Below are 15,648 nucleotides of genomic sequence, written 5' to 3'. Positions count from 1 at the left end.
AATTACTGTTTGCGAACATTTATTTTACCTATTCATATAACTGTAACACAACAAAAACAAAAGCTCATCAAAATTGATCAGGACCTGCTAAAGTCGAACGGAAAACGCCATTTTTCATAAGTTTTACTCTACTTTCGAAAAGCGTTATCCTCGCTATTAATCATACTACGTTTTCGTCACAACTCTACGCATTCCCAAAATAAAGACATGTTCAGCAAATGTTGAATGCTGTGCAATTTTTCGGTGAGCAGTTCTATGTTTTATGTTTCTGTGTTTCCAACTTCGCTTCCTATTAAAAAGACCCTAATCCATATTACAGTACATCCATTCAAAAGTGAGCTCAATATGATAGGAAACCTGAGGATTATGATTGATTTCAGAGCTCTGGAATGAGTGTCTATAGGAATGTTTTAAGGCAGGTATTTGATATTGATGTGATTAGACAACTGTAGAGACCAAGAGATCAGTTACAGGTCAAGATCCATCAATCCAATTATTTTTTTTGGGAGGGTGGCAAGGGGTGGGGTTGAATCCTGAAGCCTTCTCTTGGCTACGCCGTTGCTTAGAGTTATTTATATAGCTTTTCATTTTCCAAGATATGTTTCAGATCGATCCGATGTTTGTGACTTAGAAACTTTGCAGTCATCAGGTTCGCGTAAATGAAATGTTTTGCATCGATAAGTGATCAAGTTCCATGTAGACAACTTGAAATTGTTCGGCGGTTATTTCTGGCGATTGTAGATAGAAAAATGAAATACGAAATTCGTTTTATCGAAATAATATTCGGCTAATTTAAATACTTTACTACTATATTGGCCAAGAAATAAGCGACAAAGGGTAATCCACAAACTACAAGCTACAACTTTTAAAGTACTCAAAATAGATATTTGATGTCTTCAGTAAAGTTATACGCAAAGGTAAGAGCTACAAATTTGCTGAAGACATAATTTCAATACAATCACTTCCAAGAAAATTTATGAAAATATCTCACTCGTAGGTGGATTAATCAGCAAAAAATAATACTTAAAGAAAGGCCATATTACATCCATCAAATTCCCCGAAGATACTATTGACCTAAAATTAGCCGTTTTGGCGTTAAAAATAGATTGCCTGTTTTTGGTCTTATTTGTGGCTAGGGGAAATGATAAAAATTTTTCGTCCATATTTAATGATAAATATCTCTTTTGATAATAGTCCGATTTCAACAATCTATAGCTCGTTCGAAAGGTATTCGTATAGGCTGTCCAAAGATAAATAAAGTGTTTATCTATGTCGTCAATTTCGGCTGATAATTTAAAAAACTGCAAGAAACATCATTTTTACACTTTCAAACATTTATATCTTGAAAACTAAACATCAAAATCAAAAACAAATTAATAGCGTTCTGTGTGGGTGATTGGCCTTTCATTGAAAATTGGTTTGGATAAGATCGGTTCAGCCCTTGCTGAGAAACACGAATGAGAGTTTGTCCGTTACATACACACACAGACACATACAGACATTGTCCCAAATCGTCGAGCTGAGTCGATTGGTATATAAGACTCGGCCCTCCGGGCCTCGGAAAAAATCTTGACAGTTTGAACATAGTAGGACATGATTTGAGATTTTTTCCTCCTTCAAGTTCAAAACAACCTGTTGAAAAAATTGAAAAAAATCAGTGAACATATGGATGGAACTCTGCAACCATTCACAGTCGTCCAGATTCCGAACCAACACGTAGATCTTACTGTCGTCAACGTAAAGCAAGCAAATTGCTAGAGAAAGTAGACGGAAATGTCGTAAAAATATATCTTGAGAAAAGAGGGCCTATCGTGCTTCCCTGCGGCGCCCTAGAAGTGTTGCAGAATCAGATAGAATCAGAACCATTCTGAGATGGCAGAAGACGGTACCAAGCTTTCATTCTTCTTTTTCGAGTTTACGTTTTTCCAAAATTTCCTCAATCAGTTCAATTTCATATATTTGAAGTAGATTGTACATAATCAGTGAATCATCAAAAATTAAAGTGGTGGTATTTTTTAAACAAAAATTTCAGTGGAATTATAAAATTAAAAAATACGCGTTTTTAAAATATGATCAAGCATGATATAAAACAAATGTAAAGGTAATTTCAGAAGTCCAAGCGAATTTTCCCGAAAATCCATGCGGTTTGTAATAATCCTAGGGTTCTATTGTCAACCTTTGCTTTAAAACTAATGAAATGGAGTCCTGTTATCTCTGCTAAACGCTTTAGCGCAAACGGTATCATGAAAATTTCAGTTCCTTTTTATTCCCAAACATATTCTTCATTGAATATGTTTGATTTTTTGCTTTAAGTTAAATAATTATCGTGAGGTATTTTCCTGATATGATAAAAAACGCTCTACCTTGGACAGAAAACTCTTCCCAACATGGCTTGAATAAATTCAAAACACGCTAGTATATTAAAGTCGGGCTTTTCACTGTGTGTATCTTGTGTTAGTACTATTAGGATCGTCGGAAGGAAATAAATAACACGAACTGTTCATGAACAGAAATAAATTGGTTTGCTTGAATAGTATTGTTGATGAATAAAATGAACCGCACATACGAGATGGAAAAGCATCGAAACGAGAGCAGCATCCGCTCTCACATTTTGCTGCCCTTAGTGCAGTTTAGTAAGAGTTATACGTTCAATCGGTTTACTTGCAAATTTGTATCACGATTTGTCACTGCATATTTCGGGAAAACGAGATTTTTGTTCTAGAGCGAAAAGTATTATAATTTAAGTTCTTTGTATACAAGTTAATTATCTCCAAAATGGACGTCGAAAACAGCAACAATTCGTCATTTAAACCAGGACCAAGTAAACCTGTGGTAAGCGACAGAGAAGAAAAATGTTCAAAGCACAGCATTGGTTGAGGGCCAATAGAATTATTTTTAACCTCCGACAACCGTCACCACAACAGGTTGATCCAACGACGGGTGAAGTGATTCCGAACGTAAACACCTACCAGCAGAAGAAGAACCTAGCCCAGGGTATGATGGATTTGGCGTTGGTTTCCGCCAACGCCAATCAGCTGCGCTATGTGCTGGAGTCTTTCACGCGCCATCCATACTACTACTTCAGTTTGATCTTCATTTCGGTTAGTTTAATAATACAGATAGCGGTCGGCATCGGACTGATCATGAATAGCCGGTACGACGTGAACGACAGGCGCGAAATTTGCAAAGCGAACAAAATCAACGATTTAGTCACGATCGGCATCTTTCTGATAACGCTGGTCAATGTGCTGATATCGGCGTTCGGAGTGGCTCCTAAAGTGGACTGAATGCTAATGTGGAGGATTGTGAATTTGGTTTGTGTTCAAGTGTGATTTTTGCTCACAGGTTAGGTTAATAATATATATATATAATATATAATATAGGTTAAAAATAGTTTATTTCTGTTTATTTTAATTTGTGTTTTACTGTGGACAAACAAATTCCGAAATTGCATAGCTAATCAACACGATAAATAACAAGCGATTCAATTGAAGTTTCCTTTGTATTGCGCTAATAAAATTGCAGTTTTTAATTTTTTTTTGAAATTAGGTCAATGTGTCAAAATTAAGTAAACATCATAATAAAAAAAACTTGCAATTATTATGCATCTATCGGGACGCTCCGGATTTCACGAGCATAAAAAGGGGTAACGAATCAACCAATTTCCACCAACTACATTTAGCGTGGAGCAATCAACAAATTAATTTCAGAAAAGAAGGTGGAAAACGTTATCATGCCTTTTTATATCCATTGGAAGGTAGCTTTAATTTGGATCTCGTTAACTGGACAAACATTCTGGTAATAGTTTATTTTCACCGATATTTGCTAAAACTTACGACCATTTTTATTACAGAAAATATTCAATTCGTGTTTGCAGAGGGTGATAAACTGATACTGCACTTAACTTAAATTCGGGTTATTCATGTGAAGTTTATTTGACAATGTACATTTTGGTAGCTTGAAAGCTTACAATTTTTGCATTGTTTTAAACACATAAATTACGCGATTTAAAGTCTGGTCTTATAATATAATTGAATTTTATTATTCAATACTAAGTGGTATCAAAATATTTGGTATAAAAGTATTTTGACTCTAGGCGTACACATTTAATGTTTTTATTAAGACTATACTATTTGAATTTTTAGACTAAGAGTGCACTTTTTTTAAAATTTGTTTTATTTAGAACAAGGCCATTTTGAGTGTAACAAAAATAGGGAGACACATGACATTGGTAAAAATTATTTTGGGAAAATCAAATGATGGTTAGACAAATTTAGCAAAAAGTTGTTTCAAACCGATGAAACACCACGGTCTATGGTGCAACTTCTCGGAATGATCGTAAATCAATTCTATACGAATTTCTGTTGAGAGCAACGTAAGGTAGTCATTCGTCGCTTTACCTTTGCGAAAGTCCTATGCGCCATTTGCGTCGATTCAATTGTCGAGGCGGAATTCGAAGAATATCCGGACACAGGGCAGCATCGCATCGGCCAATATGAGTTGTGATCGGAGGCTAGTTTCCCGGTTTTCGAGATTTTTTTGTCCATTACACAGTGTTTGAAAACGCCTTTCTCATGCTCAAGACTAATAGCGTCGAAACTGGTCACTTTAGAAGCATAGTTTGTTCGGAGAAGTTGTTGCTTTTGTGACCACGCTTCTTCAGGAATGCACGGTTCAGTGATTCATTCATCTATAGGTGAATTACAATATATAGGTGAAATACAACATTTATTTTCCGTAGACACATTCCACGCACTTGTATCGCTTACCTCATGAAAATAAATTTGCTAATATAAGTAAAAGTTGTTCTGAAAAATGTTGGTGTAGGTTTAAGGTTCCCAAATTATAGATATATAGAAATTTTTTAAAAGAATTTTATGACGGTCGTCAATGAAAACCAGTAATACATTTATGACTCGTTTTGCCTTTCTCATATAAAGAAAGGCTATGCAATCACTGTAAAAATCGACTTTTTAACGGAGGCCCGGAGGGCCGAGTGTCATACACCATTCGATTCAGTTCGTCGAGATCGGCAAATGTCTGTGTGTATGTATGTATGTGTGTGTGTATGTGTGTGTGTGTCATTTAAACTCACACAATTTTCTCAGAGATGGCTGAACCGATTTTCGCAAACTTAGTTTCATATGAAAGGTATAACGCTCCCATAAGCTGCTATTGAATTTTTAGTTGATCCGACTTCCGGTTCCGGAGTTACGGGTTGAAGAGTGCGGTCACACAGCAAATTCCCATATAAACTGGTACCACCATGATGTTCAAATGATGTAAAACATATTAAAATTGATGTAACATTACTCTAGTTTGCGGGTCTGGATCACTAATGATCAATCAAAGTAGCTTTGACCACATTGGCCACCTATGACAGTTCATGACGCCCCCGGGGAACCCGCCAAGTTCCTAAGCTAATATCACACCCATTCCCCAACGAATTCTCTACCGATTTTTACAAACTTGATTTCAAATGAAAGATACAGTAATACCATTGACTGCTGCTGAATTTCATTCTGTTCTGACTCTTGCTTCCGGAGTTACAGGGGTGTTAGTAAGGATACACTGGAATTTCCCATATAAATCGGTACAATCGTAATACCTCAGAGGCTAAAAACTATTGATGGTCCCAAAATTACTTCTAATCGCAGATCTAGATCACTGATTGCCAATCAAACATTCTTTGAATATATTGTCCACTATCGACGATTCCGGAAGTCCGGAATTCCGGGCATATTCCACAAATAAAGTCACATCGGTTCTTCGGTGATGACTGAACCGATTTTCTCAAACCAAGTCTCAAATGGAAGGCAAAATATGCAGCTGAGTATTGCATCAGAGCCATAATTAAATACTATTCTTTTGCCTTTCTCATATAGAAAGGTTACGCAATTGCTCCAAAAACCGACTTTTCAACCGAGGCCCGGAGGGCCGAGTCTCATATAACATTCGACTCAGTTCGCCGAGATCGCAAAATATCTGTGTGTATGTATGTGTGTATGTATGTATGTATGTATGTATGTATGTATGTATGTATGTATGTATGTATGTATGTATGTATGTATGTATGTATGTATGTATGTATGTATGTATGTATGTATGTATGTATGTATGTATGTATGTATGTATGTATGTATGTATGTATGTATGTATGTATGTATGTATGTATGTATGTATGTATGTATGTATGTATGTATGTATGTATGTATGTATGTATGTATGTATGTATGTATGTATGTATGTATGTATGTATGTATGTATGTATGTATGTATGTATGTATGTATGTATGTATGTATGTATGTATGTATGTATGTATGTATGTATGTATGTATGTATGTATGTATGTATGTATGTATGTATGTATGTATGTATGTATGTATGTATGTATGTATGTATGTATGTATGTATGTATGTATGTATGTATGTATGTATGTATGTATGTATGTATGTATGTATGTATGTATGTATGTATGTATGTATGTATGTATGTATGTATGTATGTATGTATGTATGTATGTATGTATGTATGTATGTATGTATGTATGTATGTATGTATGTATGTATATATGTATGTATGTATGTATGTATGTATGTATGTATGTATGTATGTATGTATGTATGTATGTATGTATGTATGTATGTATGTATGTATGTATGTATGTATGTATATATGTATGTATGTATGTATGTATGTATGTATGTATGTATGTATGTATGTATGTATGTATGTGTGTATGTGCGGATTTGTTAACAAAATGTCCACATCGGTTTCTCGGAGATGGCTGAACCGATTTTTACAAACTAAGATTCAAATGAAAGGTATACTATTCCCATAGGTTGCTATTGAATTTAATTTTCAACCGACATCTTGTCCCGGATTACGAGTTGAAGAGTATGGTTACAAAACAAAATTTGTTGATTTGTCCACATCGGTTTCTCGGAATTTTCTGAACCGATTTTGACAAACTTGATTTTAAATGGAGGGTCCATCAGCTGCTGTTGAATTTCTAATGGATCCGACTTCCGGTTCCGGAATTACAGGGTGATGAGTACGAAAACGCAGAAAATGTCGATTTTAATAAATTCTGCAATGAATGCATAAAGGTGAATTTTTTTCGAAAATATGACCACAACTGCTTCGATTTGTAGTATTAGGTCACTAACATCCATTCAAAGTCTATTTGGCCACATTGGCCACCATCATCGGTTCCGGAAGCCCCGGCGGAAGTATCTAAATTCAGAATAACAGTCACATCGGTTTCTCGGAGATGGCTAGACCGATTCGACTAAACTTGGCCTCAAATGAAAAGTATTGCGTCCCCGTAAATGGCTATTTAATTTCATCCCGATCCGACTTCCGGTTCTGGAATTAAAGGATTACTAAATTTTCGCTAAAATGTCTCTCAAACAACTTAAATTTGCTGTTCTAGGTCACCGACGGCCAACCAAACTTTCGTTCACTACATTGACCACCATAGACGGTTCCGGAAGTGCCCGGGAAAAGCGGCCATCTTTCAAAATTTACGAACTCACATCAGTTTCCCGGAAACGGTTGGGCCGATTTTCACAAACTTAGTCCCAAATGATAGCTATAATATCCCCACAGATGTTTATAAAATTTCGTACGGATCGCTTATATGGGGCCGGAAATATAGACTAAATCGTCGGGTCACATAAGAAATTCCCATATAAGCCGGAACTCAATTTTTTTTCAAAGGGGGGACCCCATGAAATTTCAGAAATCGAATTCGTATTTTTGATGCCAAACATCTTTAAAATGCATGAAACGTCGAGATTTTATGTTATCTCGAAAAATTTTTTTTGTAAAAATCGACTTTTTGGGACTTTGCCGATTTCGCACCTTTTTTCAGTTCAATATTACCGTGGCTGTTTTTTCTTCTTCTAAATTTTAGAACTCGAATAATTATTTATTTTCCTGTATATAGTTGTCATGTGATGTACAATAATAAAATGTAATATATGCATTTAAAAGCTTTTAATGAATATAAACAACGCACACATTCTCGTGATTCATGATTGAGAAAGGCACAATTGCACCGCTAGGTGGATTAAATTAGGTTTTTAATAATTGAATTGATTTTTCCGTACCACACCGACAGGTTTGTAAGAAAATTTATTTGGAATAATCTTAAATTCCATTTTTTTTATTCACATATTGTACAAAAATTTCATCTTCGGACGCAGATTTATTGAGTGAATTGATCGTCGGATAAATGGGGGGCAAAAATTGACCATTTTTGCGTTGTCCCCTAACGCAAATATCATGTTTTTTTCAATTTTCATGAAAACAAAGCACGCTATCTTTGAAATCTTTTTAGAAGCTATTAGTACTCATCAATACCTTTCTAAAAATATGCTATTTGTATATAACAAGCTTTGGAATCGTTCTTTCAGAGGGGTACACTGAAGTGTTGTCCCCTAACGCTTACGTTGCAAATCCTTCTGCAGAGTTACTTTGAGAGCCTACAGAACAGTATATGGACATAAAAGATATAACCAACCTATTTCAGCAATACCGCAGCCATGCAGTGTCATGGGTGGTCTCAGGTGCGGGGAGAGGGGTGGGTTCCATTAAGGGGAATGCCTTATAATATCGAAAAATTATCAAGTTTTTTATGACATATATCAGTAAATAAGCTATCTAAGGATAAATCAACAATTTCAGAACAGAGTTCGAAGTGATTTCAAAGATATAGAATGGAACGCATTAGAATACCAAAAAAGTATGAGAGCGCGCGGAAGAATTTGGTCATAGGGAATAACACTCCCTCGTCGTCACATTCTTTTAAATTAGCGGGATAATTATTGACCACTTGAAACTAACCCGGTTTGTCTTTTCGGAATAGATTTTCTTGAACATGAACGAAACATCGTAGTTTAATGCAGTTTTTTGATGTCTTTATAGCACGTTAAATTCAAATTGTTATCCTGAAAATGCATATTTCTTAGAATTCGCTAATAAAAGATACAATTTCACGAAATTCTCCAGTTTTCTATTATTTAGGTAATTCAATGACAAGCCAGCCATCTGAGCCATAAAACCACAATTGTGTGAAATTTTTTAACGAATTTTTTTGTACTCTAATATATCTAAATTTTCAAAAAGCTGGAGCTTACCCTTCTTTTCCAAAAATTGCGCAAAACGGCTACATTTTGATAATTTTCCGCAATCGTCACTAATAAGTGTCGTTTTGCAGATCTATGAGTAGAAACAGTTGTGCAAACGCCAGAGGATGAACTGGAAGGGCGATATTCTCTTTCGAAATTATTTTTTTTCAACCGTATTACTCGTATTTCGCTACATTATATACAATATGTAAATATAATAACTGCTCGACTGAGTATAATCGTTTGACAGTCTTTCCTTTGTTGAATTGCTTCAGAGTCACATTTGTGTATTTGTAACGTAACAAGAAAATAGATATTGAACAACCCTATGACGTATTTTATCTGCCCTAACCACCAGTCAATTTTATTTTCAAGATTTTATAAGGTCAAAAAACAAAGTCAGTGCACCAAACTTACATGAAAAAAACTTAGTTGGTGAACAAAATAAAAAAAAACTTTGAGTCACCCTAAGAAACAGTTAAATTTATTTCATATATTTTCCTATGTCAATCAGGAGCGGATCCAGAAAAAAATTTCGGAAGGGGTCCAAAATTTCGACTTTAAAATGTTCATTATACAATACGTAATATGTAATACCCTCATTTAATTAAAATCAGTTTTTGTCATCGAATCTGGTTTGCAAAGATTTTTAACTTAGAATTAATTTAAAAAGGAAATTTTTTTAAAAATTCTCAAGATGTTAAAAAAAATTTTGGGGGGGGGGGGGTATCCGGACCCCCAAGACCCTCCCCCTGGATCTGCCACTGATGTCAATAATATATTAAACTTACCAAAACTACTTGAAACCACCTTTTTCGATCCATTAGAAAGTGGCGATTTTGGTCTACAATCTCTTCTATAACGGGCCACACTGTGGTATGCGGTGTGTACTGTTCTCATTTCATATTAATTTGATTTCTTAATAAAACACATGAAGGTGAAACAAGAAATACGTCTGGTTTGGCATTTCAAATCGTTATTTTGAGTTATTCACAGGTTCAGAGGTAATATACATCGCTTAGTTTGAGCTTCAACAAATTCTTCAGTCGCATTAGGGGACGACACTTCATATGCGACCGTTTGTGTTCATTTTGGTGTTGTCCCCTAACGCAGTGTTCGCAGCGGTCGTGTAAAAAAATTCCTAATAACTCGAAAATCTAAGTATACAGTATTGTTCTGTGACTATCGATTATCAAATTTCTAGAACAAATAGATGCTCTAAAGTTTGAGACAGAGCAGGTTTTTCGATAAATACAACTGTAGGTTGGAAAATCAATATTTTGCGCTGTTGTCCCCTAACGCGACATTTTCACCTCTCAGAATGAAAGGAAAACCTGAAAAACATCAAACCCATAACATTAACGTTGTGTTAGGACTTTTATAGTATTCAATTATGTTTTTTGGGCGTACATCGTAGGATTTTTCAAACGACGAGCTGTTAACAGTTGCATGATGCGTGCAAACGTTGTCCCCTAACGCTGGAATGTGTCCGTAGCAATTTAGATAGAGACTTTATGTCTTTAGTAAAGTTGCAAATAAAAATACTGAAAACATTCTGAATCAAGCTTTAATGGTTCTCAGGCTTTGGATAATTTTATATGGAAGACCCCTTAAAACTAGTTGTTTCGTGTTAACTTCGGCATTCTTTTACGTTCTTTGTCTCAAATACAAAGTTATTTACTGTATTAAAACACGTATTTTCGCTGAAGAACAGAGTTTCTTATCTGTTGAATTTAAAAAGATATTTCAAATTTTCATATAATTTCAGGGTTATTTACACCTTAAACCCAAGTAACCATAAGCATTATGCCATTGCACAATAAGCACATATTCATCTCATTAGTCAGGATGTCACACACACATTGGATTACGCTTAAATAGGTTTTAACAGCCTTGCTTCGTTCCTAAGAAGCAATACAATGAAAGAGCTGGCCTGGAAAATGTAAAATACTCGCGTTTAAGCGAACCCGCACAACGCACCCTTATTCATCCTACCATTTAAGCTAGCGTATTGAATAGAGATAGCAGACACTGCTCTAACTAATGTATTCATATGGGTGGAATGAATAGAAGTGCTGAGATGAATTAGGGAGCTGTTACCCTGCCTCCAGAATTTGTTTATTCTGAGTTATTCATGTAAATTAAAACAAAACAGTATATTTCACTTTTCTCCGTGTTGAGAAAATAGTGAATGACTAAAGATAAAATTAGATTACCCATAGGAAAATGTTCCACTGCGGATTAACTAGAAATCAATTACATTTTTCTAGTTTCATACGTTCCGTGCTGCGAAGACAACAAGCCTAAAGTGTTCCTAAAAAATTATCACGTGAGAACCGAAGAGAGGCTGCATATAAAATTTATTTATTGTTATCATTATTCAATTATGTGTACTATTTATAAGGCATTCGTGATCGAATTGTCAAATTCTACAATTCATCGTGACAATCAAGAGCTAAAGAACCGGCAATATACAGGTCTAATGATCTTATTTAGCACCACCTCGCTATCATAATTTTCAACATCTGTCTAATATATCAGCGTACAATGCTTGAGCCAAGTATACCAGTACCAGTTGACTACTCGATCAGTTCGCATCCATTTGCCAGGATCTTAAATCATACTGCCAGTATGGCTAACATTCGCAAGATCATCTCCACTAAAAAATGCCCCAAAGCTCTGGCTCCTTACAAGTAGGTGAATGCTACGTTAAGCGTTTGAACTTGATAGTGTCTATTTGTTAAATTCTGTATTATTTCAGTCAAGCCGTTGTTGCCGAACATACGGTTTACTGTTCCGGAGTTCTCGGATTGGAGTTGGAATCCTTGCAACTGGTTGAAGGTGGGGCGGCATCTCAAACTGCCAAAGCATTGGAGCACTTGGCAACACTGCTGGAGGTGTCTGGTTCCAGTATAGCTAATGTCGTTAAAACAACCGTTCTGCTCGCCGATATGAACGACTATGTCGCCGTCAATGATGAATACAAAAAGGGTAAGTATTTGGAACCTAGTTTATATATTTTGTTAAATTATTGTTTTGTTACAGTGTTTTCCAGCAACTTCCCGGCACGAACTTGCTTCGCTGTGAACAAACTTCCCCTCGGAGCTGCCGTGGAAATCGAAGCCATCGCAATGACCGGAGATGTGATACATGTCTCAATGTAAGACGTTTTGGTTTGAGTGCAGACGCTGATTATCACGTGCTATAGAGAGCTACGTGGGTGCTAAGTGGAATTGCTGAAAGTCGTCTGTGATGTGAGTTCAATATTTGTTCTGCAATTTACTTTTCGCTTTAAAGTGAATAACGGTTGTGGTGTTCGAACGAAATAAATATTGTATTCATTACAAAAAAGTTATTTTTTTTCTACACTGAGAATAATCGACACCATAAAACTATAAGTAATTAAACATCACTTTCATGTGCGTTCTCATGTTAAAAAGTAAAAAAAATCCCTTTGAATCTCAATCCATTAAAACGCATTTCATGTAGTGTTTCAAATTAAATTCAAACAAATCACACGTGAATACGACATATTTATTGATTGAATGTTCATTACCATGCTATTGAGTCGTATAGTATGAACTTTTCACTTGACTTTCGCATTAAAAACTTATAGTGCATTTCTATATGTCAATCAATCAATTTCACAGATTCTTCTGCCAATGAAAGCTATAAGTAAAAAAAAGTGAATATAATTGGAAATTTTAGTCACGGGTATTTCTTATGATGCTGATGTGCTTTTCACACCATGTTCGCATGAATTTCATTTGAAACCCATATTACTCACACTCACTACTGGATATTCAAATGGCAACTGTGTGCATTTCATGTGTTTGTGGATTGAAATAATTCAAGAGATTTCCACATCATGTTAACGTTTTTTCAGTGTAGAAATTTTTGATGTAAAGCTGAAAATGAATAGAAAAAAAACCGTAAGAAGGGAAAAAACAAACACGTCCAAACAAGGAATATATTAAATTCCATCAACGGATTTGTCGTTAACTTCTGCCGATAGGCTTTGCGGGCAGACATCAACATACCCCTCCATAGCTCTTTTACTGCCAAATGTCTGGCGGCGACTGAGTTAGGAAAGGGGGCAAACAGCGATAAAAATATCTAAAGCCTTGAGCGTAATCCACTGGACCTAAAAATAGATAACGAGAGAGATTTGGCCTGATCGGTGAGAGTGAGAGGTCACGATCTGCTTATAGGAGACATTGGGGGTCGATGGGTCAATTAGGAGGTATTAGAGGCTGCGGCGGTGATTACAAAAACTGTTGGGAACATATGATGGAATCATGAAAGTTCCTCGATAGCGGAGTGGTTAACGCACCCAACTAGAGACTGGGAGATCGCAGGTTCGATTCCTGCTCGAGGACATATCTTTTCTCAGTGTTTCCAATAAAGGTGAATTTTCACCGTTTCTTCATTCTCACCGTTCCGGTCATTCTTTCTCTGTCTTTTTTCAGTGGACACGTTCATAAAAATCCTTAAGAAAGAAAAAAATAAAGACTCACGTCCAAACAAGGAATATATGAAATTTATTTATTTGATCAGCTTTCATCTGATTCCCGGCCCCTTTTGCGTTGACCGTAAACTGAACCAAGTACAAAACCGGAGGTCGTATGCGAGTGCGGCATTAATCGTGTCTTAGGCCGCTTACAGAGTGGCGGCAAGACGCTGAGCAGGGGCTGCTAGCAGTAAACTAAAGGGATGATGTCAGAGTGAAGGCTGAGCCGAGCGGATCTGCGCCGACTGCCTGCTTTTACTGTAACAGGATCCAATTGATTTGTGGCAAGCAAGTTTCTTGCATATCGCATACTAATGTCAGTACCAACATCACCTCAGCTTCTTACCGCATTTCTGCAAGCGGCCTTACACTCATGCTAGTTACACCCACTATACGCTCGTTTTGTCTGGATGCAGTAGAGGAGGAAAAGTGGAGGGACAGCCTAAATTCCGCTCGGTTCGTGCTGGTAGCCAGTTTCCTGTCGACCGAATCCATCGTTTGCTGAGAAAGCGTCACTACGCCAACTGTGTCGGTGCCACTGGAACTGGCAGGAAACGCTGCCCATGATAACAAAATGCAGCAAGACGATCGCTTTTCGGGACCACTATATGAGTGGCCGAAAATAAAAGTCGCAAGGATAGAACATGCTTCGGAAAACCCGTTTCAAACATATTAGAATATAAAAGTCGGAAATAAACTTCAAGCAAAATCAAATAAATAAAAATCGGACAGAAATTCTTCAGCATAAGAACCGCTTAAAAAGTTGTCACCCGTAAAATTCGGCAAGAATGAACCTCCAGTACAAAAATCGGTTAAAAATAAATAAATCGCTCGTAGGAGCATCCGTATATCTTGATATTCAAGATTAAAAGTCGGCTAACTAAAACTACTTTATAAGAATCGGATATATTTTTCCGTTTTTTTTTGCTGAAGGTTTTTTATCCGACTCTTACAAAGGAAAATCCCAGTCCGATTTTAATGCTTGAAGTTTATATCCAGTTTTTATATTCTAATACAGTTGAAACGGGTTTTACGACGCATGTTCTGTCCTTACGACTTTTAATTTCGGTCGCTCATATGAGCGACCGAAAGTAAAAGTCGCTAGGACAGAACATGATTCGTAAAACCCGCCTCAAATATATTAGAATATAAAAACCGGATATAAACTTCAAGTATAAAAATCGGACTGGGACATTCCTTTACGAGAGTCGGATAAAAAAATCTTCAGTATAAAACCCGGAAAAAAATATATCCGATTTTTACGAAGCAGTTTTTTTTAGTCGACTTTTAATCTTGAACATCACGATATACGGATGCTCCTACGAACGATTTATTTATTTTTATTTGGTTTTTATACTAGAGGATCATCCTTGCTGAATTTTACGGGTGAACATTTTTGATTCTTATGCTGCAGGATCTCTGTCCGATTTTTAAGCTTGACGATTATTTCCGATTTTTATATTATAATATATTTGAAACGGGTTATACGAAGCACGTTCTGTCCTTGCGACTTTTGTTTTCTGTCGCTTATATGTGCAATGAAAAAACTCAATAATGGTAAGTAAAACGGAAGATAAAATTGAAGCATTCGAATAAGCAGCCTAAGTGGATTCTACTGTACTTCGGTTATGTCTCTGACATTACCCATCTATCTATTTCGGTTACATTTGTAGTATACACAGCGTAGCGTGCAACATTATGCTCGCCGCTGCTCCATACCGTTCACAATTAGCACAATTTTGCGTATTTCAACGGATGTATCGATCTAAATGGCAACGAACAGATGTTTCAAAATTAATCTTTAGTTTCCCGCCACCGCAACGCACAAGAAAGTGCCCATGTGCGCCAGTAAATTCCCGTCGAAAGTGCCTACTGTTGTTCGAGTGTTGAGTTCTGTGATGTAGGGTCCCCTGAAAAGGAAAGCTAATTGCAAAGGAGCAATCCAAGTCCCTACTTACAGGTTAAATATTTCAAAATCTTGAAGAACGACTTATTTTCAGTT

The 15,648-nt window shown here is 36.2% G+C and overlaps 2 protein-coding genes and 1 non-coding gene across 3 annotated transcripts; all 3 read left to right on the top strand.

Annotated features, from left to right (window-relative positions):
- The first annotated feature begins 2,569 nt into the window (after positions 1-2,569).
- On the top strand, positions 2,570-3,377 carry LOC131689343 (ninjurin-A). Its single transcript, XM_058974367.1, has 2 exons — positions 2,570-2,832; positions 2,925-3,377. The coding sequence occupies exons 1-2, from the start codon at positions 2,776-2,778 to the stop codon at positions 3,285-3,287; spliced, it is 420 nt and encodes a 139-aa protein (XP_058830350.1). The 5' UTR covers positions 2,570-2,775; the 3' UTR covers positions 3,288-3,377.
- Positions 3,378-11,059: 7,682 nt separating this feature from the next.
- LOC131689342 (rutC family protein UK114-like) lies at positions 11,060-12,453 on the top strand. Its single transcript, XM_058974365.1, has 3 exons — positions 11,060-11,829; positions 11,898-12,127; positions 12,182-12,453. Exons 1-3 carry the CDS (start codon positions 11,684-11,686, stop codon positions 12,298-12,300), a joined length of 495 nt encoding a protein of 164 aa, XP_058830348.1. The 5' UTR covers positions 11,060-11,683; the 3' UTR covers positions 12,301-12,453.
- A 989-nt stretch (positions 12,454-13,442) lies between these two features.
- On the top strand, positions 13,443-13,515 carry Trnas-aga (transfer RNA serine (anticodon AGA)). The gene has a single exon. It is a non-coding gene; the product is annotated as a tRNA-Ser (tRNA).
- Positions 13,516-15,648: the final 2,133 nt, after the last annotated feature.

The sequence above is a fragment of the Topomyia yanbarensis genome, chromosome 3 (assembly GCF_030247195.1).
Source record: "Topomyia yanbarensis strain Yona2022 chromosome 3, ASM3024719v1, whole genome shotgun sequence".
NCBI lineage: Eukaryota > Metazoa > Arthropoda > Insecta > Diptera > Culicidae > Topomyia > Topomyia yanbarensis.
This window is presented reverse-complemented; position numbering and strand designations above follow the sequence as displayed.